Source organism: Panthera onca, chromosome C1 (genome assembly GCF_046562875.1).
Source record: "Panthera onca isolate mPanOnc1 chromosome C1, mPanOnc1 haplotype 2, whole genome shotgun sequence".
Taxonomy (NCBI): Eukaryota; Metazoa; Chordata; class Mammalia; order Carnivora; family Felidae; genus Panthera; species Panthera onca.
Window position 1 is genome coordinate 64,125,221 of NC_138346.1, and position 24,374 is coordinate 64,149,594.

General features: G+C 38.9%; 1 protein-coding gene across 3 annotated transcripts in view; it reads right to left on the reverse strand.

Moving 5' to 3' along the window:
• The window catches only part of CERS6 (ceramide synthase 6), a 325,119-nt gene that overhangs the window by 118,778 nt on the left and 181,967 nt on the right, over positions 1–24,374 (reverse strand). For all 3 annotated transcript variants that reach the window (XM_060624843.3, XM_060624844.3, XM_060624845.3), the window contains exon 4: positions 22,200–22,257. In XM_060624843.3, the coding sequence (XP_060480826.1) occupies positions 22,200–22,257 (58 nt within the window). The remainder of the gene's footprint in view (positions 1–22,199; positions 22,258–24,374) is intronic.

Below are 24,374 nucleotides of genomic sequence, written 5' to 3' on the forward strand. Positions count from 1 at the left end.
AAACATGTTTGAGTTTCCATTGAAAATAAAGGATCCAAGCTCAGATAATGGCTACATGACCTAATTCCTATATTCAAGCAATAAATTAGTAACTAAACTAACAGCTCTTGAAATTAAATTTATTATTCATAAACTTGCTCCTAATCATTAGATGGGTATTCCATTTTTAGAGGCAACATTTTGATTATCAACCTGAACAGAGGCAAAAATCCCGAGGTCAGCTGGCAGCAGAGTGAAGATTTTCATATTAATGAAGCTTCTGGCCACAGATCAACTGGTGACACTAATGACTGGTTTCCTTGAACCAAGTTTTCTTATCTGATTAGTATCGTCACTGCCTGTCAGCAAATGTGATTGCAATTTACAGTCACTTACAACCACTTTTTAAACAGGTCTTTCACAAGGTCTAATCATATAAGCGTTGTTTTGAAGCAACAGAAAAACAAAATGAGATAATGTATGAAAAGGAGACTTGGAACCAATGACATACCACACAAAAATGCTTCACCAGCTAATAAACTATCAATCCCTAAAAGAGCAGGGCTTTGTCTTATGGACTGCCTGATAACTGGGATATCAATTCTTTCAGAAGACACGTATTTGGAAACAGGACCAGGGCTTTGATATGTTAGACCAAATTCAGGATGAAGTCACTTTAAAAACCCTAAGCAGGGGTGTCTGGATGGCTCATTCAGTTAAGTGGCCAGCTTCGGTTCAGGTCATGATCTCACGGGTTTGGGAGTTCGAGTGCCACATTGGGCTCTGGCCTGACAGCTCAGAGCCTGGAGCCTGTATTGGATTCTGTGTCTCCCTCTCTGTCCCTGCCCCACTTACGTGCGTTCTCTCCTTCTCTCAAAAATAAACATTAAATAAATAAATAAATAAATACATACCCTAAGCAAATTATTTCTTTCTTTCTTCTTCCTTTTAATCCACAGAACTAATTTACTGTTGTTCCAAAGATGATGGAGGAGATAGTTAACATGACTATGAATGGCCACTGTGAAAGAGAAACATATCATCTGGCCCTCACAGATTATCCTTAAGAGGAGGAAGGGAAAGTGCTTCCCTTCATAAGACACGACATCCTCCTTGAAAATGGAGCTGGGGGGCACCTGGCTGGCTCAGTCAGGTAAACCTCTGACGCTTGAGTTCATCTCAGGTCATGGTCCCAGGGTTGTGGGATCAAGCCCTGTGTCTGGCTCTGCACTGAGTGTGGAGCCTCCTTAAGATATTCTCTCTCTCTCTCTCTCTCTCTCTCTCTGTCTCTCTCTCCCCTTCTGCCCTCCCCAGCTCATGCTCGCATGCTCGCTCTCTCTCAAATAATAAATAAATAAAGAAGAAAACAGAGCTGGAGGTGTTGTACAAAACCGCACCACTGCAACAGCCCTCCCTGTAAAGTATCACAAGTCTGACTTCTCTTTAATCATCTCAGCATTGCTAAAGGTAAGGTAGTTTAGCGAGTCTAATCCTTGTCGCTTGAGAAAACCTACCACACAGATTACACATATGCCTCCCAAGAAGACATCCTCATCCTTTACAAACAAAAACACTTCTCCCTAGTTATCCTTACTTTCCTTTCTCTAACCACGCAGGCTCCTCAAGCCCAGGTTCGCTCCCACCCACCCATGCCACCCCTGCCCAATCCAAAGGGCTTCCACAACCCCAAAAGCAGAGGGAAAGTATTTTTACCTATATTGTTCAGGAAGCATGAACACAAAAATGGCATATGAGGCAGTGAAAAATTGCTGATGCTTTTACAAGGGTGACCTTATTTGGTACCAGGAAAAATAAAAATGCATATTCAAAATTGTACAGAAAGAGATTTTCGTGTTAACTGAAGGGCCACGCTCACGCACCACATAACTGCCATCAGCACAGCCCTGGTAAGTAGACATTGGGCAAATCGTCACTTAAAAATCATTGGAAGTCAGAGGAAGTAGATAAAAGCAACCAGATACTGCCTCTGGAATGGAATGAATAGATAAAGGGGGAAAAGACACTTTAAACTGCCCTAGAATCTCCCTGTGAATTAATGTGGTGTTGACTTAAGTGCAGAAGTTAGGCTATTTCGTTTAAGGATGGCACTGCTAATTGCTGATAAAGCCAAGGAAATGCAAAGGAATTAACAACTGATGAGCAATTCTCCATGTTCAGAGCAGGAGGAAAGGCTGTAGAAATAAAGTAACCAGCTCTGTCAATGATTTGACAGTTAACAGAGAGACACGATAATAGAGTGGGGGGCACTTTTCCTTCTCTCTTACTGGGACTATTGGCCACTCCTTGGCATTTGTGACTCCTGTCCCTCCCTTCCTCTCATGAGATGCCAACTCCAAAACACCTACAGGAAAGAAAATGGAAAATCAAGGTATCTCTTATCCTACCAAAGTGGACAGATGTTTCTTTGGCCTTTATCATCTACTCCCCTAATATCAGAATGAAACTTGGAGCAAGCAAACAACTACAGATAAGACATCAGTCGGTGGAACTGCAGCTCCTTTTTTAAAGGTCAAAAAAAGGGGCGCCTGGGTGGCGCAGTCGGTTAAGCGTCCGACTTCAGCCAGGTCACGATCTCGCGGTCTGTGAGTTTGAGCCCCGCGTCGGGCTCTGGGCTGATGGCTCGGAGCCTGGAGCCTGTTTCCGATTCTGTGTCTCCCTCTCTCTCTGCCCCTCCCCCGTTCATGCTCTGTCTCTCTCTGTCCCAAAAATAAATAAAAAACGTTGAAAAAAAAAAAAATTTAAAGGTCAAAAAAAAATGTTCACCTTACTATTTTTTTTTTTTGCCCCATTCTCTATTTTTGAAATTTGTTTCATTTCTTATACACCTTTCTTAACATAGCATAGCCATCAACCTCATGGGCAAATAAACAGCAGATCTGTTCAACAACTATTTATTGAGTATTTGCTTTCAGGGAACGACCTTGAGGCACTCACATTAAGGCTGGGTAGTATGTAGGTAACTATGTGACAAGGACAGCAACTGAGCTCTTCAGCATCCACTAAGGGGTTACAGGGTGTAAATGGGCGGGGGAGGTAGAAACAGGATGGATAGCCCAGAGGGAGCCAAAGAATGGGAAGAGGCAGGGAAAGGAAAGAGCGCTGAATCAGCTTGAACAAAGACTTATGTGATCAGCAGGGGTTAGCCAGGTCAGGACGGGGTGATTATCATTTCTGTCTACCACTGGCAAAATGACTTGCTACCAGGGGGGAAAAGCAGATCGCTCCCATTACAGAGTGAAATGTTCTACTTTCTAGTACAGTAAGTTAAAAGCTTTCATCTGTTGAAAAATGTAAAAATAGGATTTCTGGAAACCATATGCTTATATAATTTTAGTAGAAATCAAACACTTTAAAAATATTCTTACATTTTATCATTTCTCTCCCATCTTTCCTGCCATAAAATATCCATATTATGACATAATGTAATATCAGTGAAGAGGTTTGCTTTTCAGGATCTGACTGAACATCGAGATGGGCAATTTTTACTCAAAGAGGACATTTAACAGCTACAAATGTGGGAGAATAATCACATGACCTGAGGCCGAATGCCAGCTCCACTGCTTAAAGTTACTTAACCTCTTTGAGATTGTTTCCTTTCTATTTTAAATAGGTAATAATACAAACCTCAGAGGGTAGGGAGAAAATCAATTAAACACCACAATACAGGATTGGGCACAGAATAGCACATGGCAGCAGGGTGAGGAAGTGTGTGGGTGCTATGGTTGAAATACCCTTCTTTATCATTCCCTGAAAAGTCAGCTGTCTTCTCTTCTCTAAATATCATACAACTGAAATATATTTTAAAATTATTTGCATTATGTACGAAACATAGCATTTTTTAAAAAGGAGTTTTTGTCTCCCCCTACCCCCCAAAAAAGTATTCACTATCTTCACTGAAATGTGTATATCTCTTGAATTTTTTTCTCCTTCCTGTTAAGTTAGTGACTCTAAATGGAAAACAAAGTTATTTCTACCCCTACGGAAAACAGAACAACAAAAAATAGCTAATAGCTATATTTTTTGCCAGGTAATAAGTAGTCATTTTGTTTATAAGTTTATTTTGAGAGAGAGTACATGTGCATAATAAGCAGGGGAGGGTTATAGAAAGAGGCCAGGAGGGAGGGAGAGAGAGGGAGAGAGAGGGAGAGAGAGAGAGAGAGAGAGAGAGCAGAGGAGGGGCAGAGAGAGAGGGAGAGAGAGAATCCCAAGCAGGCTCTGCACTGCCAGCACAGAGCCCCACGTGGGGCTTGACCCCATGAACCGTCAGACCATGACCTGAGCCGAAATTAAGAGTCAAATACTCAACTGACTGAGCCACCTGGGAGTCCCTCCCCTCTTCTCTAAGTAACTTTCAAATATACCCCCTCCCCCCAAAAAAATCTGCCTGTCTCCTCCTTTCTCTTTTTAAAAATTCAATATTACCTCTTCAGTACTGGGTAAGCTTTCATAACAAGCAGGAAATGCTTTACCTATTTGAAACTGACTTTCTGCCAACTTTTTTGGGCATCCCAACACAAAAATCCACAACTGATGTCAAGAGCTAGTTTTCACCAGCTTATGGACCAATGCCATGGATGACAGATAAATCAGGACTTCTTCAGTGGCCAACACAGCTCCCTGCCTCCAATTTTTATTGCTTCTAACTCACTCCTTATACTGCTCCAGCTCTAGTTCAGTTGTCTGTCACTATTCTTTTTACTGAACAGCAGCCAAATTCTTGACTGAGCAATCATGGCCTTCATCCATCTGCCCCATTTGTCTCTCCTCATCATCATGCCTGCTGTCTGCCCTCCTCTCCCGCCCCCAAAAAGAAACATGTACACACACACACACACACACACACACACACACACACACGCGCAAGTTCCAGCCTTACCACGGTCTATTCTTTCCCAACACTCTTCTTCCCTTCACCGCCTTTGCTTTTCATCAGCTGAGGCTTCCTTCATTTTTCACCCTCAACAGCACATCTTTAGTTTGGCCCTCCCTGAGGATCTTGTCAGAGTTCTCCCTCCTCCTCTAATCTTAGAGTTCCACCTGTACCACCATTACAGAACTTTTATCATGTGAGCAAGTCATAGCCTCTATTAACTGGCAAACTCTATAAGGATGAGGAATATGGGGCCTTCCAGAGAAAACCTTCCTATTCTGTGCTATCCCAGTTCTGCATAAACATTTATTGCAGGAGCAGATGTGTTACCACCTGCAAATCATCTCCAGGTTCATATGAGAGGCAACACAAAGTGACTCCAACTTTAGATGTGTCAAATGGAATTTCTCCCTGGATATACTAGTGGATGCCTTCTGAGAGATCAAGAGAGCTGAGTAGCTTTTCATAATATGGTAGGCTGAATAATGGCTTCCAAAAATATCCAAGTCCTAACCCCTGAATTTTGTGAAAATGTCATTTTATATGGCAAAAGCAACTTGCAGATGTGTTATGGTAAACATCTTGGATTGGGGAAGTTATCCTGGTTCATCCAGATGGGCCCTAACAATAATCACAAATGGCCCAAATAAAGAGAGACAGAGGGAGATATGACACCAGAAGGGGAGAAACTGACCTGATGACAGATGCAGAGATGGGAGTGATGAGGTCTGAAGATGGAGAGGAAGGAGGGGCCACCAGCCAAGGAACACAGGCAGCTGACAGGGAGCTGAAAAGGCAAGGAAACAAATTCTCCCCTACAACCTCTTGAAGGAACTGGCTCTGTAGGAACCTTGACTTTAGCCCAGAGAAAATGACGTCAGATTTCTGACCTCCAGAAGTGTAAAAGAATAAATCTGTGTTGTTTTCAGCCACTGTTTGTGGTAATTTGTTACAGCAGCCATGGAACACTAACACACATGTTCAGTGAGTATTTAGCCTTTCTGGGCACCACACTGTCACACAGTTCTCCAAGTGAGGTTCCTGGACCAGCATCACCATCATCACAATAGGTATGTGGTGGAAATGCAGGCCTCATCGAAACCTACTGAATCAGAGTTCTGGGGGAACACTCAGCTATCCATGATTTAACAAGCTCTCTCGGTGATTCTGAGGTATGTTCAAGTCTGAGTACCACTGATGGAACATTTTCTCTTTGAACTTGGTAATTAACAGAATGTCATGCATTCTAGAAGGCGGAAATAATCTACTAGAACATCACTTCCTTGAAACAAGTGCTATGACAACACAATGTGAAAAATGGCAAGGACATCCTAAACATCCTGCAGTACAAATAACAAAAAAAGTCTTAAAATAACATGAGAAGCTACTACCAGTTCCTAAAGTCAATTTTATCTGTGCTTCAAGGTTTGAACCAGCAACAATCAGGTGTGACTGTTCACTGCATTCACTGGAGTTAACTGCCTATAAAATACTTTTCCTAGCAGGCAAAATAGATTTAAAAATTAATGGAACCACAAATCAGTACTTTTTCTAACAATGCCAATTCCTCTATTTTTCAGAGAGAGTCCATTTTGTACTTCTATCAATTTCTTGGCCTATAATTGCCACATTTAGCACATGAAGATAAAACCTTCGATGTTATATTCAGTGATTGCTTTTTAAATTCAAGTACATGTCAGGAGAAACTTAGAAAGGAAAAAGAGTAGCATTTCCAACATGGTATCTAAAAATGATCATTAGGCAAAATTTTTGCATAATATTACACAATACCTATCTTCTAGAAAGGCAGATTTCATGCCACAAACATCTATTTCTTAAATGAATTGAGAAATAAATGTCACATCTTAATAAGAGATGATCATAATAATCAACCAGTGTCAAAATCTAAACTCTATTTTTAATTTCTACCTCTCATCTAAAGGGCTAGGTAAGTTACATAAGTAATGTGTAGAACTGTGTTTTACTTTGTGGCATTATTTGGTAATCTGAATGTTGCCAGTATCTGCTGACCACATTCCATGCTTATCAACACTTCTTGCACTACACAGAAATCAACTAGGAGTCCATTCTCCGGAGTTAAAGGACTGGTTAACAAGGAGAAGTAAGTGGGAAACCATTTCCCTGCCTAGGATCTTGTAAATTAGGTCAACAGGACCCAAATCAAATAGTATCCACAGCATTTACTAATTTTGTTTCTACATGGCCCTGTTTTCATAATTCACATGAAATGCAGATAACTAGTAAAGCACCACTTTATAGCTTCAACCCCTAGTTCAAGGGAAAAAAAACAGATTAGGTTGTGAGAAGCCATAATTAGGAACAAAGTGAAAAAAAGAGCTACTTCTTAATTTATGCTTCACATGCCAATGATGCCTGCACACACACTCTCACACACACACACACACACACACACACACACACACACACAGCACTATAGTCTAGTTATTACCTCCACCCTTCATATTGGATAACCTGTGCCAAATATAATTTTTCTGCTTATGCTGAACACCATGTACCTTATTATGAAATTCTGTGTTATGATATTTTATCATTTACTTTCAACCTTCTAATCAAGGATCTGCTATGGACAGAAGCTCATAACCACAAAGGGAGAAGTTGATAACTCACAACAGGGCTATTGCCTAAGAGAACAAACCATGTTTACTTATGCTGTGGTTACTGAATGCCCCCTACTATCCAAGTCTCTATAGAGATAATTCTTAGAATATTACAGTTAATGGCCTTGAGCAATAGGGGCCTTGACTTTAGAGGTTAATATTTCATTTAATTTTACTGCCAACCCTATGTACAATACTAATGGGAAAGAGGGTAACCACAAATGATAAAAATCCTCAGCTAATCTCTATACTTGATTTTAGTCATTAATTTTTAAGGTCTTTCCCCAAAACACTTTTAAACAAAATTATTACAGAATAGCCAAGTAGCATATTTTTAATTTCATTACTCAAGTTTTTTGGGCACGATCTAACTGTACTGTCAGCAGGATATCAAACACTCTGGGGAAATACGCCCATGATATGAAGCCCTGTCTTGAGCTGCTTATAGAATTGGATGGAAATAAATTTGAGATATAAGCACATAGATAAGACACTTACTACTTAAGTATGGAATAATATTGTATGATAATAATAATGACAACTCCTACTGATCAAACACCTTCCATGGCTCAGGAATCAAGCTAGCTGCTTTACTACACACAATACAAAAATACTACAAAACAGGATGCACTAAAGTAGAGATTTAAAGGGCCCTAAGTTACAGGTTTTCCATCATGAGGGGGATCTGTGAAAAATCAGCGCTGAAGAATCATCTTTGGGTAAAGATGAGGAAGGTCATTCTAAGTAAACCCAGGAATAACAATGTACCTGGCCTGCTTATGACAAGAATATTTGGAGCAGTGGAAAAGGATAGAGGCTGGGGGACAGTTTTTCCCTATATTTGTCTTTGTCAGAAGTGCTGATGATCACAGGAAAAGCCAGGGACCTTGTTCAGTGAAGTTTCTGTGGCAAGCTAGGGCAGAAGCCTCAAGAATAAATCAAGGGGGCAAAAATACACAATGGAGACAGAGTAGTCTCTTCAACAAATTGTGCTGGAAAAACTGGATATCCACATGGAAAAAATGAAATTGGACCCTTCACAAAAATCAACTCAAAGTGGATTAAAGCTTTAAAAATAAAATCTAAAACTATAAAACCCCTAAAATAAAATCTAGGGGAAAAGCTTCTTGATACTGCCCTTGGCAACGATTTCTTGGTTAGGACACTAAAAGCACAGGCAACAAAAGCAAAAATAGACTAATGGGACTACATCAAACTAAAAAACTTCTGCAGAGCAAAGGAAATAATCAGCAAAGTGAAAAGGCAACCTACAGAATGGGAGAAAATATTTGTAAATCACACACACCTGATAAAGGGTTACTATCCAAAATACATAAGGAACTCCTGAAACTCAATAGCAAACAAACAAACAAACAGATTTAAAAATGGGCAAAGACCTGAATAGACATTTCCCCCAAGAAAAGGTAAATTGAAAGATGCTCAACATCACTAATCATCAAAAAAATGCAAATCAAAACCACAATGAGGTATCACCTCGCATCTGTTTGGATGGTATTACCAAAAAAAAAAAAAAAAAAAAAAAAAAAAAAAAGCAAAAGGTAAGTGTTGGCAATGATGTGGAGGAAAGGGAACCCTTGTGCATTGCTACTGGGAATGTAAGTTGGTGCACCCACTATGGATAAAAGCTTAGAGACTTTTCAAAAAACTATATGACCCGGCAACTCTACCTCTGGAAACCAAAAGAAATGAAATCAGGATCTCAAAGAGATACCTGCATATCCATGCCCCACTGCAGTTATTATTCACAATGGCAAAGAAAACAGAAAATAGGAAACAACTTCAATATCTATCTACAGATGACTGGATAAAGAAAATGTGGTTTATAAATACAATGGAATACTATTCAGCATTAAAAAATAAGGAAATCCTGCCATTTGCTACAATGTAGATGAACTTAAAGACATTGTGATAAGTGAAATAAGCCAGACACAGAAGAACAAATTCTATGGGATCTCATTTATATGGGATATGTAGAAGTAGAGAGTAGAATTATGGTTACTAGGAGCTTGGGGGAGGAGGAATTGGAGAGGTATATCTAGTTTTAACTTAAGTAAAATGCATAGTCTTAAAGATCTATTGTATAGCACATGGTGCATATAGTTAACAATCCTGTATTGCACACTTAAAATTTTAAGAAGATAGATTTTGTGTTAAATGTTCTTATCAAAAAAGAGGGAGAGAGGAAACTTCTAGAGATGATAGAGGAGTTTAAGCATTGTATATGGTGATGCTTTCATGGGTACACAGTTATCTTCAAACTTATCAAACTGTATATATTAAATATGTCCAAATTTTTGCATGTCAATCACACTTCAATGAAAAATAGTTACATAAAAATAAATGAATAAGAATAAATTAGTTAAATGTCTAGATGGAGAGGACACTCTGATAAATATGACACCTACCTGGAATTGGAAAGTGAGGATGTTGGGGCAGAGAAGAGTAAAGCAGGATTTTAGGGAAGGACCAGTGGTTTGAGCAATCATGTTGCTTGTGGTAGGTTACAATAGGAATAGTAATGTCAATATCTGGTGATTAGGCTCTGCTGGCAGGGATTGAGGATGTAATTTCACAGCAATTCACAGATGGATGAGGCTGGGAGAGCGGAGGTAACTGAAATGACTCTCCACCATTATCCTTAGTTCCCAACCCCCATCCATTCACCACTTTGGGTATGTGGAAGAAGGGCAGGGAACAAAGAGAAGACATAGAGAAGAATCAGAGCCACAGGTTAATAAGATGAGAGATGGCAGATTGGGGTCAGGGAGGAAGAAGGATGCCCCCTCCAAACAAACACCAGATATCTTTACAATGAGGACATGCAGGGGAACTAAGCCATCTTTTCTCTAATGCAAGTCAAATTTTCAAACACATTTCCAGTTTCATTTTCTGATTTCCCCTCTGTAATCCCAAATAAACCCTGTATTTTTCCAGGTTTCCTATTCTGTATTCTCCATCTAAGAATGCTTTCACTAACCCCCCATATCAATGCGAAGCCATCTATTAGGGTTCAAACTAAATACTACCTCTCCAAATTTTCTTCAATTTCCTCAATTAGATCCCCTTTCCCTGCTCAGAAGGAATCCTATACTTCTGTCATTTACCACCAAGTATAAGTATATACAGAGGAATCTTAACTCCTCTGACATATTACACGATTCTTGAAGGCAGGAACCATGGGTTCCCTCTCCTATCTGCTACTATGTCTTGGTCTAGTAGATGCTTAATAAATGTTAGTTAGCTACACTGAATTAAATTCCTATGCTACGGATGATCTTAGGGAAGAGAAGAACAATACTCATTAGTTCAAGGGCTCAGACCGTCTTGCTAACTTCTTTTTCAATGATGCTTAGAATAATCCCAGTGAAAGGGTAGGTGCTCAATAGATACTGAATAAAAGAATGAACAAATGAACAGAGAGCAGTATTTTCCAGGGGTAATAGACAGAAGCTCTTGAAAGAGCCATGAATGGAATCCCCTTTAAATAAGAGCTTTTGATCCTCAACTGCTTTGTGCCCACATTTCCACTCAGCAACATATAGCAACTGCTTATATGCAAGCTACAGGATTATCAGAAACCACTGAGTTTTTTTTTAATTGAGTATGACTTACATATCATAAAGTGCAAAAGTCTAAGCACACAGAAATTCAATATATGTTTACATATGTGCACACCTATGTTACCATCACCTGACCAAGATCTAGAAGAGTTCCAGCACTCCAGCAGGCTCCCTTGCCCAGGCCCTCACCCCTGTAAAACTACCTCTATCACTATAGATTAATTTAGCCTGAAAAAAGTTATTTTATCCTTTCCATTCATGAATTCCTCGAGGACAAAATGGCCTTCTTCTATGTGCTTTGAATAGTCATTCCAAGGTAAATGACACCACCACACTTTTGGTCAAAAAATCCTAAACAATAACAGCAGTAGCCTTTAGCAAGCAGGCCTATTATCATGTGCGTTAATAAAGGAGAAGCGCACCAAACGAAAACAAAACACTAAACCATTTGTCCCACCTTACAGAAAACTGTAGTTGACCCAGTATTCAGATGCTCTCTGAACCAGTTTTATGGAGCCACACGCAGAGCTGTAATCAGAGCATGAGCTAGTCAGATAGGGAGGCCCGCTGCTCTGCTCCACATCAGATACTTGTCCTAAGTACCCCCGCCCCCACCATCACATCACACAGACAAGACTGGGTCTTTCCTGAAGAGACAGAACACCAGTTTTACAAGCAGAAGTAGACCATCTCATTATTTCTTCCCAAAAGCTATCATTTTTAAGCAATGAACATCTGGTTTGTTTCATTATTGTTGATGAGGAAAATGCTTTTTATGATGACCATTGTTTGTGAAAGCTATTAGCTCTCAGATTTTATTAAGACAAACCTTAGTGAGAATAATGCTTTTTTTGTTGAATTCAGTAATGGATTTTTTTTTTTAACGTCAGATACGATTCAGCTAATGCAGAGTGAATGTGCAGGTACAGATTTTGATACATGGATCAATATTTCATATCAAATTACCTGAACTCTTCTGAGAGTGACTAGTTTTCTATTCCCCATGGAAACAGGAGAGGAATACTAATGCAATCCAGTTTTCAGGCACTGCCCTAAGCCAGAGGAAGCCTGTAGTGCTAGCTTTGTTACAGCATATAAATGAGGACCAATGTTTTTCACAGTCAAGCTCAGCCCTAAACTTTTGAGAAGTGTAAACCTATGCCTTTAGGGCACTGTCTAATAATGAACATTTTACTCATGTAAATGAGTGTTATTTTAGTAGCCTCTAAAACAGAAGTTCGCTTTTTCTTTATTTTTAGACCTTCTACAAGGTTGACATTTTATTAAGTGACCTGAAAAAACTAAGATTCACGATTTGATCAAACCACAAATCAAATCCACAAACCCTTGTGTAAATAATTACATAAAAGCAAGTATCACTCAGTGATACTTGCCACTTGTACTTCAGAATCGGCACAAACATTTTGTCCTCCTACAACAAAAGTCCATTTCAGCTTTGTGAACTCCTCCAAGTCCTGAAATCCTACCTCACCGCCTGCAGGATGCCGTTGGTGTGAGATGTCATTCCTTCAAGACAAAGCCCGAACACAAAGCAAAGACAACCTGGGTAAAGGCTTCTCCGTGCTCTTTAGAGAAAATTATACACACCCCAAATTAAACTCCTGCATCTCATTAAATAAAAAAACCTATAAGCTGTAACCCCCGTGCTGATGAAATGGCTTTATTATCTGAACGTTTTAATTTTTCCTAGTGAACAATTTCACCTACTGCACATTCCCTAAATTAGAGCATATTGAGTTGTTCCAACCAGCTTCTTACTGTGAATAGTGTATTTATGGTTTGCTAGTCACAATGTAGAAAGTAAATATGTATCACAGAAGGGGAGAAAAAATTGTATTGCATAATTACATTGGTTTGTGTAAAAAGGGGCATCTGTACCAGTCTGAAAATTAGCAGACAATTTATGTTGAGATTCAAAAATACTAAGAATGAAGCAAACCACAGATTTTCAGCTTTGCAAGCAGATAAATAAAGCAAGAATGGTGCTTAATGTGGGCCTTTTGTATACAATCACTAAACTTAATTCTGTCGTCATAACGGTCACTAAGCTTAACTCTGTAGACTAGAAAAATATAGTCATAGGACAGACCTTTGCTTTTTCTTAAGTGGTCAGTCCTTATCAGTCCAGGAGATCCACAGAGTCCCTAGTGAAGCCTGGATACAAGTAGGCCACAATGTCAATAACATCTGCATTTAAATTCCAGCCCTCCCACTGACTAGCTCTGTAACCTTGGGCAAATTACTGATCCCTACTTAGCCTTGGTTTCTTTATGAGGATGAGAAGGTACACAGTACAATGCAAGAGAAGCAAACTCTGAGTGATCAATACAATGCCTGGCCCATACTGAGTACTTAATGCAGTAAAGCTATCATGACTTTGGTTGCTATGTGATTATTTTCAGTGATTCCAATTTTTATCCTGGCTGTGTACTAAGCCAAGAGTTTTTTCCAAGTCACTGGAACCTACACCAAAACAGGTGGGACTTTCATTATGGGAGTTTTCTTAAAGTGCTAAATGGAAGTGGGGATTCTACTATGGAAACAGAGCCTGAATCTCATCAGAATCCCACCGGAGACTAAAAGAGCTTCTTCAAAAGTCAATATTATGTCATTCTGGGGCATTGGGATCAAGATGATCATGGAAAATAAGCCTGTGGGAGAAAATTAAGGGACTGGGGCAGCGAGAACCAGGCAAACACGGACGGTGGGGTTTTGTTTGTTTTTTTAATGAAATTTCTGTATCTCTTTGCCATTTAAGTAGAATTCCACTTTTTAAAAAAATTTTCTCCTTTTTAAAAGTTACAACTACAAGCTCTTTCAAACCCAAGTATACCTAAGTTACGTGCAGTCATTTCCATTCAAATGCCCACATCTCCGGGTTCATATTTTTAACAGAAAAGAAAGTAGTTAATTTATCTGCAGTTCTGCCTTTCTAAAAGGAATCTTCATTTTGGGGGCACCTGGGTGGCTCAGCCGGTTGAGCATCTGACTTCAGCTCAGGTCATGATCTCAGGGTTTGTGGGTTCAAGCCCTGCATCGGGCTCTGCGCTGACAGCTCAGAGACTGGAGCCTACTTCGGATTCTGTGTCTCCCTCTCTCTCTACCCCTCCCATGCTCGTTCTCTCTCTCTCTCTTTCAAAGGTGAATAAACATCAAAACAAATAAAAATTAAAAAAAAGGAACCTTCATTTTTACCTATTACCTTTATCTTATATAAATGTTAATTTTTTCATGTACAGTTCTACTAAACATTTTATTAGGACTATAAATAATATGGTTACTTTACAGTTATTACTTATTTATTTATTTTGAGGGGAGAGGGGCAGAGAGAGAAGGAGAGAGAAAATCCCAAGCAGGCTCCGCACTGTCAGCACGGAGTCCAACACGGGGCTCAAACTCACAACCGTGAGATCATGACCTGAGCTGAAACCAGGAGTCAGATGCTTAACCAGCCACCCCAGGAGCCCCATTTATTTTTAAATAGTTCCATGATATTTTATCATTTTGATAACAATAATTTAAACAATCCTATTAATATTAGACATTAAGATTGCTTTAAGTTCTGTTTGGATTTGCTGTAATTTGCATTGCATACAGTGTGCATATGTACATTCACACATATTTTTTAAGCTGTAATAAATAACCACAGACATATATTTTTTGCTCCTGTGTAATTCCTTGCTCAAGATTAATTCACAGGAGTTGAACTGCCGAGTGACGGTATGTGAACATACTTACAGTTATTATTCCACGTCACCACTCTGCTTTCTAAGTAGGTTGTACCAGCTTGCCAGAATTACTGGCTATTTCAAATTCTTCTCTGAATTTTGGTGTACAAGTTTTTTAAACGTTCTGTTAGTCCATGTTACTGATTTTAGAGATATAGCAATTAAATCCCAGAGAGAGTAAGTAACTTCTTAAGGCTGCAAAACTGATTAATGGCAGAATTCAATCTCAAACCCAGGTCTTCTGACTACTTCTTCAGGGCCCTTCGTGTACCACATTATCCTCAGGTTTTCACCAGCTTCAGAACATCCTCCTCAGATAGAATGCCAGACCCAAGTCAACAGAGAAGGGCAAATGCCGGGTACAAGGGAAATCAGAAAATATTCAAGAGGGTACATGCAGGTAAAAGGGAAAAAGGAAGAACAAAAAGAAACGTGGAAGGACAATGTCCCAAGGCCATTCCAGATATTTCCATTCCAGAAAATGCATTTACCCATTTGTAAGCATCAAAGCATAGCCACAACAGGAATCTTAACCTGGCTTGGAGGGGGCCACAACTTTGTAAGTTTCATGTCAAGGGATTACAAGAGAGCTAAGCACTCACAGCCCCCAACAGAGCCCACCTCTCTCAACCAGTAATAATTAGTGTTCTCACTTACATTTTTAAAATACTTTATAGCTTCCACAGCACTCCTACACAAAAGCTGAGGAAGTCAGGGCAACCATCATTCTCTCATTTTACAGATGAGAAAAATGAGGTTTCCGAGAGCAAAGGTGCCATTAAGCAATGATTGGCAGGTTCAAACTACCAACTCCATCTTGACTTCTCACCTAATGTTCTCTCACAGTGATGTAACTTTTACTTTTTAATGAGGTGAATTTGCTAATTAAACATACTTTGAGTTGCTAGATTTTTGAAACTTGTTTTCTAAGTCTCGATATTGTTGTTTTAACTGTTTTAGAAATTCTAAAGACGGCAAGGCTGGCTTCTATTCTTGCCACAGGCAAGTCAATGCATCCTTTTGAAATTATTTCTTCGTTCTGAAATGAGAAATTTGAGATGGTTGATCTTTAAGGTCTATTCTCAATGCTCATATTCTATGTCATCAGCAATTCTTACAAAATTACTTGATGGGGTCATTAGGTAAAAGTTAAAACTTACGTAAAACTCTAAATGTCAAATCTCCTTCAACAAGGAACATAACTCCAAGCAATTTCAAAATTTTTTAAATGACACAAAAAATTTTAAATGGACACATATTCTACTGGGCCAGACAAATATTTTCACTGTCAATACAGGCAAAATGATGACAATTTTGCTCTTTCAATTTCAGAAGGATTCCAAGCTAACCAATAAGCAAAAGAGTACACCTTGAAGCATGATACCACCCTGAACACCTAGTGGCCTTGTTGAACTTTGAAAAGTACATCAAATGGGGCCAACCAAATGAAGTTGGTTAAGGGCCCAACTTCAGCTCAGGTCATGATTTCATGGTTTGTGAGTTTGAGCCCTGTGTTGGGCTCTGTGCTATCAGCTCAGAGCCTGGAGCCTGCTTTGGATTCTCTCTCTGTCTCTCTCTCTCTGCCCCTCCCCTGCTCACGCTCTGTCTCTCTGCCTCTCTCTCTCTCCCTCACTCTCTCTCTCTCTCAAAAATAAATAAAACATTAAAAGAAATTTTACAAAAAGAAAAAAAAAGTACACCAAATAAATAATGGAACTATGAATAATGAAAAATAATGAAACAAATGAATAATGAACTATGCCTTCATTCTGAGCAGATTGAGACAGTCTAAGGGAATTGGCAAAGTGCTTATTTGGCCAAGATACTACTTTTCAGTGATGCCTTTTCACCCCCTAGTTAGTCATGAAGCCAACAGAGTACATGGCAACTTGCATAATGTTTAAATGTAATAAAATAAATGACAGCAAGTCATCAGAGTACATCATAGATTGCAGCACCACGGGAAGGCTGGGCTAGTTATTCAGATACTATCTCTCAGCTTCAGAGCTGGGACTCTGCAAACTTCAATTCAGCTGGCTCTCAGGAGCTGGTGCCTTGTGGAGTCGAGCCTCTCAGAAGCACTAGAAGGAGGCGGGAAGACTGCAACAGAAGATGGGATGTGCTCTTTTGTATTTTGCTTCCTGCTCTTGCCGTCACTTCTCCACCACTACCCCCACACCCCCAGCAACACATCTTCACACTAGCAGTGGAAGTTCATCCTGGCGGCAACAGCAGCTTGCTGTCTGCAGTCTTTCCTCATTCCCAGAACCAGCCTCACTCTGGTCCCTCAGAGACTCCAGCTGGTCAACGTTCCCCTCTTGGAGGTCTTGTCAAGGTCCACGGCTCTTCCTTCAAGCTTCTACTCCACCCTCTTCTATGAACCCCTGGTCTTCAGAGAGGTAGCTTCTTCCTACCATTACTATCTTCACGATACCTCTGTGCACTGCTCATCAAAGTATGTACCGAGAGTGCCAGTCCTTGAAATGTTTGTTACTCTTTCACCGGAATGTAAATTAACTACATCACTAAGCACACTGTCTACTTCAGCTGACTTTTTCTTCATAGATAGACTTTCTCAAAGAAGAAGCAGGGAGTTGATTTACATTCAGGTCAAGTTTCTTATCTCATTGCAGACTGGTAGCAAACAGCCAGCAGATCAATTACTTGGAGTAACACAAGTTAACACCAGTCTTAGCAGTTCCCCCAGTTAGTGATTCTTTATATTATAGCCATTCCTAAAATAACTCCTGTGGTTTCTGTCTCATAATGGGACCCTCACTGACACAGAAGTTAGGTATTGGTATATTTGAGTAACTTCTATTTTAATTATATACATGTATATGTACAAAATGGATATAAAATGTACCATATGATTAAAACTTGGATATATATTAGCCTAACATGTAGATTATAAGAAAAACTATTTACCTAAATCCCAGTTGCATACATCTCTACACTGGCCTTTCTGTAACACTATTATTGTTAAAAGATAATGAAAGAAACTCAAAGAAAAATATTCAAAGCACTCCACCCAATACAAACTTCCATCTACAAAGGAGAAGAAAAGGTAACAGTGAGAGATAGCTTACTCTATTTCTTTAAGGCTTGAATGTGGTTTCTTTCAGGACTTAGGAAAATGTGTTAATTTGTATGAATGAGCACATTGTGTGGTAGAATTTCAGAGCACCTGAACTAATTCTGAGTTTTCTTTTAAAAAGTACTTGTCTCTGGGGCACCTGGGTGGCTCAGCCGGTTAAGTGTCCAACTCTTGTTTTCTGTTCAGGTCATAATCTCACGGTAGTGGGATGGAGCCCCACGTTGGGCTCTGCACTGGGCATGGAGCCTGCTTAGGACTCTCTCTCCCCCTCTCCCTCTGCCCCTATTCCATGCTCATGTTCTCACTTTCTCTCCCTCTCTCAAAAAAATAAATAAATAAAAATAAAAATAAGTAAAAAATTTAAAAAGTACTTGTCTCTGCCAATCATATTTATGGGTAAAGCACTTGTGTCTGGTAATTACAGGAGCAGAGTATTGAGACAGGCTTATCTTTCAACTATTTAAATATTTCCTACTAACTTAGCTATAACTTTACCTAATAGTTCACTAACCTGTCTGTAATGCCTTCCAGAGACTGCTTCATGATCAGAGTTAGTGCTATCTATAAAGGGGGTTCTAAGCTGGGAAAGCAGAAAACATATAACATATGCATACCTGAGCATTATCACATCACTAGAAAACATGAGGCTCATTCTTTTATTTGTCATCACAAAACTACAGAAAACATTTTGTTGATTTCATAGAAATGAACACACACACAGTTTATGGGGTGTCTAGAAATTTTAAAATACAGGCCAATGATTTCACTATTTATTACAGAACTATTGACATGTGATTGAATACTTTATTGCCCAAACTGGGTCATTTTGAGTACAAGGGGGAGGTAACTGCCTAGGACCCTAAGATAGCTTGTATGGTCACCCAACTCATGCAAGAAGTCATCCTGTATATTGCTCCAAAGATATATTTACGTATCAACTGCAAGAATTATGACATAATGTCATAGATGATACTGATAATGAGAATATCATTCCAAGTTTGCTTAAAACCCTAGGGTACCACACTACCACTGTGTGCTTAATCAGAGGCTTTATTTCTGTTAAATCCTCAAATATCTGGAGATGTAATTATTTGGCAGGTGTGATATGATGGCTTTTGTTGAAGGAACTAAAACTCATCATTTTAATTTCTAATTCTTGACTTTCTTTGAAGAAAAGCTTCTTGCTGGTTGGAGTAAGAACATGGCTTTCCAGTTTTCTGACTTTTAAAGTAGGGTATAATTTGAAACCACAGTCTTATTTGTCTAGAGCATCAGGATAAGGCCCCTGTGGTAGAACTAGGAGGTTTTTATCTCAGGCAAAGAAGTCAGGGCACACAAGGCCCAGGGGCATATGAGCCCAGGGTGCCAGCACTTACCAACTTGCTTCAGGTTCATTTGACCCAAAGGTAGAAGAAAACTGGATAGTGCCAAGCTGTTCAGCATTTTTCTAACAGCCCAAGTAAGAATCAACATTTTTTTAAAAAAAATTTTAATGTTTATTTATTTTTGAGAGAGAGAAAGAGAGACAGAGTGTGAGTAGGGGAGAGGCAGAGAGAGAGGGAGACACAGAATGTGAAGCAGGCTCCAGGCTCTGAGCTGTCAGCACAGAGCCTGATGCGGGGCTCAAACTCATGGACTGCAAGATCATGACCTGAGCTGAAGTCAGATGCTTAACCGACTGAGCCACCCAGGCATCCCAAGAATCAAGATTTTTAATGCATAGAGTAAGAAGCAGCTATGGCTTCTCACCTCCTAAAATTGGTCCACTGCCCTGCTATTTTGTTTAAAACACTCAGAGTGTTGTGAAAATTTGAATTATCTTGTTTTGGTTATTTCTGATGCTGACAATATAGATTTTTCCTCTTGTGTTAGATGACCAAATACACTGTCTATTCCAAAAAAGTTACTAGAAAATATATTTTAAATATCCATTAAGGTAAGTATTTAAAGTTCTATAAATAGAAACGACTGCATGAGGTCAAGTTTGCTAACTTAACCAAAGAAGGAAGTCATCTGGAAATCATGCTGTAAGATAAGACTTGCAAGTTAGTGGGGAAAGTACTAGATTAAGAGACAGCTATGCATGTTTCATTTCAGGTTCAACTTTTTTTTTTTTTTTAATTTTTTTTTTTTAATATTTATTTATTTTTGAGACAGAGAGAGACAGAGCATGAACGGGGGAGGGTCACAGAGAGAGGGAGACACAGAATCCGAAACAGGCTCCAGGCTCTGAGCTGACAGCTCAGAGCCCGACGCGGGGCTCGAACCCACGGACCGTGAGATCATGACCTGAGCCGAAGTCGGACGCCCAACCGACCGAGCCACCCAGGCGCCCCAGGTTCAACTTTTAATAAACTAACTGTGTGACCTCTGAAATGTTCCCTACCCTCTCAGGATTTCTGCTTCCCCAGCTGTGAAGTAAGAGGGTTGGAAAAGATGGCTTATGAAGTCCTCCACAGCGGGTTCGGACACATGGATTCCATATACACATTTCTATCACACATTAGAACTATTAAAGTACAGACTCAACCAAAACCAAGAGCTTCTTAGAGGAAGAAACCCCAAATGCAAATATTTTACAAGAAGAGCAACATCTAGTTCTCTTCTCATTTTTTATCACTAGAGGCAGGCTGATAGGGAACTGGGGTAGTTCAAGGAAAAGCAACTTCTAAGCAAACATTCCATTGACAAGCTCTCTTACTGCCTTCTCCACAGCCAGGGAGGGCTGGGGGATACAAGCTATTCTTGTTCCCTTCAGTCTGTTTGGGGACTGAGAGAAGCAGAGCTAAGTGTCAAAGTGTTTCCTGTTCTGATGACAGATGGCCAGGCCTGCTGTAGATAGGCTAAAAGAGATCATATCCCCACAGATGTAGGGAAAAGGGCACAGAAGTACTCCCAGCTCTCACCATCTTTCCCTGTTTACCGTCAAAGTCCTTCGCCCCCAGAACCCAACATGAATTCCAAACCTTGACCTCAGTTAGCAACTTGACATTCCCATGAAACACAACTTTCCCTTGTCAACTGAAATTCCATCCATAGCTGTTTCCTCTTCCAAGGTAGTGAGTTGAGGAGCCCTAAATCATTCTTTCCATTTTCTCTCTACACAAGTAAATTTGAAAACCAGAACAGCAGAGTTCCAAAATAGCCATTTCCACCTCGTTTCTGTACCCCAGTTGAGAATTGGTTCATACTCAAACAGGCTACAGACTGTGGCTCATCCTTCTAAATGTATTCAAATGGTCTCTTGGCCACTAAGTGAAAAGTAGTATAGCCTCATTAAGTGAAAGGTAAGTATAGTTACTAAAGGAAAAGACAACAAGTAAAAAGAATAATCCCTCTAGGAAAATATGATATTGTGAAACAACTAACGATTTATAATATAATTTGCCACAGGCAGACACTAACTGATAACTCAGACTTTGAAACTAAAAACACATTTGCAAATTTTCACATCAATATTTACATGAAAATTTACTAGTAAGACATGACACTTGGCACAAGGCCCACTTTGGAAAAAATTCTCTACTAAGTAAAGATACCATTGATGTTGCTTTAAAGCGTAATACTATATATTTTTTAAAAATAATTTCCAACTTTCTGCAACACCAGCGTTGTTAACACATGCATGACTAAGAGAAGCTAAATCTTCATGAGACTTGAATTTAATCAGCCTAACATGTTAGTAGTGCCATTCAGGATTGAAATAGCCAGGAAAAAGGCTATGGCAGCCTGGAAGAATTATTTCCATAGATAAAGATGCCTCAGTTTGTGCAGGAATCGCAAAAGAGCAGCAGGGGAAACACAATCTACAAAAGGAACTCAATTTTCCACCAGCAGCTGGTGTTGCCTTGTTAATAGCGATGCAAGACACTAAAACATAATTTCTGTTGGTGAAGATTATAGTGATAACTCACATTTTAACAACTGATTTTTTTTCAAGCTGTGTGACATGGAAACTCTTAACTTCTTTCAAAGCATCAAATGGATTTTATAAGGCTCCTAGTGCCCATAAGTAATAAGCAACCAACTACAGTGGTCAGAGGACTTGCAACATCTTTCACTGGCAAAATAAATTATTTTCAAAGATACTTTTGGTATCTATCTAAAAAATATTTACTACAGAAATAAGTCAAAGAAAAATGCACAAATTCTTAGGAAACCTGTTATGATTGTTTAAAATATCATTACTGTCACACATAAAAAAAATGAGATATAGGCTTACAGTTACATAAGAATTATATAAAGTAACTTGGTAGATCCTACCTTTTTCAGGAACCGGACTCCATAGATAAATACATAAAGGTGAAATGAAAATCTCCACCTGTAGAAGTTTAAAAAAACATTCTATGACATTCAGTTTATATATTTCACAGCACAGTATTGATGCATGTGAATGAAAAAAGTCCCTTAAATTTGTGCCCCCCTACACACACCCACCACTCCAACCAGGGATTAAGCTTAATGGGTAACTTCAGTGTTAGCTGAACACATATACTCAGGTGCATGGCTTATTGCAAAATCTTAAATATTAATAATTCATAAAAAAATTTTCTTCCACTCAGTTACTGTCTTTACCCATTTGTTCATCTTTTCTTTCTCAACTTATGAATTTCCTCTTGTTAATCACTCATGAAGGGATATACTTCAACAATATAAAAGTACATCAGATTGTTATGAATTCCTTGCCTAATTCAGATATTGAGTAAATAACTGGACTTAACTGAAGTTCATACTTTTTTTAAAAATAAAAACCTTAGTATTTTTTAATCAGGTAAGATTTTTTTCATCTTTTAACAAATACTTATGGATACCTTTGTGGTCTCACTAAAGGAAGCCATTTGGAATCTAAATCATCTGATATACAACTGTTAATGGCAACATTATACCACTCCAAACTGTACATGTAGCTGTTAATCAGACTTTCACTTTTTTTAGTGAGCAAAAAAAATGTTTTTGGTTCTCTTTCAATTTTAAATGATTCAATGTTTTTCTTAAAATGTAAGACTTCATGTAGGCAGCGATAATGTTTATGGGGGGAAAAAGCTGAAGAAGCCCTATTTTTTACGCTATACAAAAATGAACCACACTTAGGTGTAAGACCTAAATCTGAAAGGTAAAACTATAAAGCTAAGAGAGGAAATTGATGAAAGATATCTTTGCAGTTTGGGGATAGACAAAAACTTCTAAATAAGATCTTCAAAACCTCTCCTGAGGAAGAAAAGTAATGCATTTGCTAACAAAATTACAGATTCTGTGATGTGCTCTTCAAAGATAATAAACAGACAAATAGATTAGGAGGTGTTTTTTAAAATGGCAAAACTTATTGGACAAAATTATTGGGACAATGGAAAGCACCAAATATGAATCTTAAACATTAGTGTTATATAAATGTTAAATTTATTGAGTGGGGGAATTCTATTATGGTCTACATAGGAGAATGTCTTTTGTGATTTACACTGAAATGCTTAATGGTGAGTAACTGAAATTTTAAAAACATATACATAAAATTTTCTCAAAATATAAAGACTTTATACAAATTATATATTATATGTATATATGGTTACTACAAAAAAAACCCAAAAAACCTCTTACCCTAGTACCCTGATTCCCAATTTTATTTCTTGTATTTTTTGAGTGTGAATAGCTATGCCTTTAAAAGCTGGCTAAATTTCACTAAAGAGCATTCCTGAGGTCATGTTGTTAGTAGTACTGTGGATTTCAAGTTATAAATGAACACAAATGACAAGATGAGAAAGGGACTAGTCAACTTCAATATGCCAGCAGGCAGAAGATTGCTTTACGTGTTTGCAAGCTATGTAAACTTTTCAAATAAGATAACAAACAGCAGGGGAGAGGGAGAGGTGACTTTAGGCGATGATTCAAATTTTAGACAAAATATTCTGGAAAAAACAACAGCTTCTTCAGGTAAGAGGAAAAGAATAATGGTAGGGGGCCTCCGAGAGCTGAGTTGAGACTCAACAGCAGACACAAGTGTCCCCCAGAGTTTTACTCCCAGACTGATTGGTCAAACATTCTGGAATTCAAATCAGAGGTAACATTTAGAGAAGAGCTTTGAACTTTAGGGTTGAAAATCTTCAACTCATAATTCATAAAACCTGACTTCAGGAAGGAACAACAAAAACTGATGGTAGCAGTGTAAGAATTCAACGAAAACCTCCAAACAATATAGAAAACTGGTGAGTTGCAAGCCTCATACAAAAAAGCCTTCTTGTAAGTAAAGGTGGTTCATTTGATGCAGCATCAAAGTCAAGGACTTCATTTTAACCACATCTCCATTATTGGTTTTTGGTGGTTGTGGATGAAGTGTCTGTATGTTTCTTTCTGTCTGGATGTATAAATTCTAGATCAGAAGTGAAGACCAGGAATGGCTTCAAGGCCGTGTAACTTGTGCAGTCACCATCGGGTCCCATGATTGGT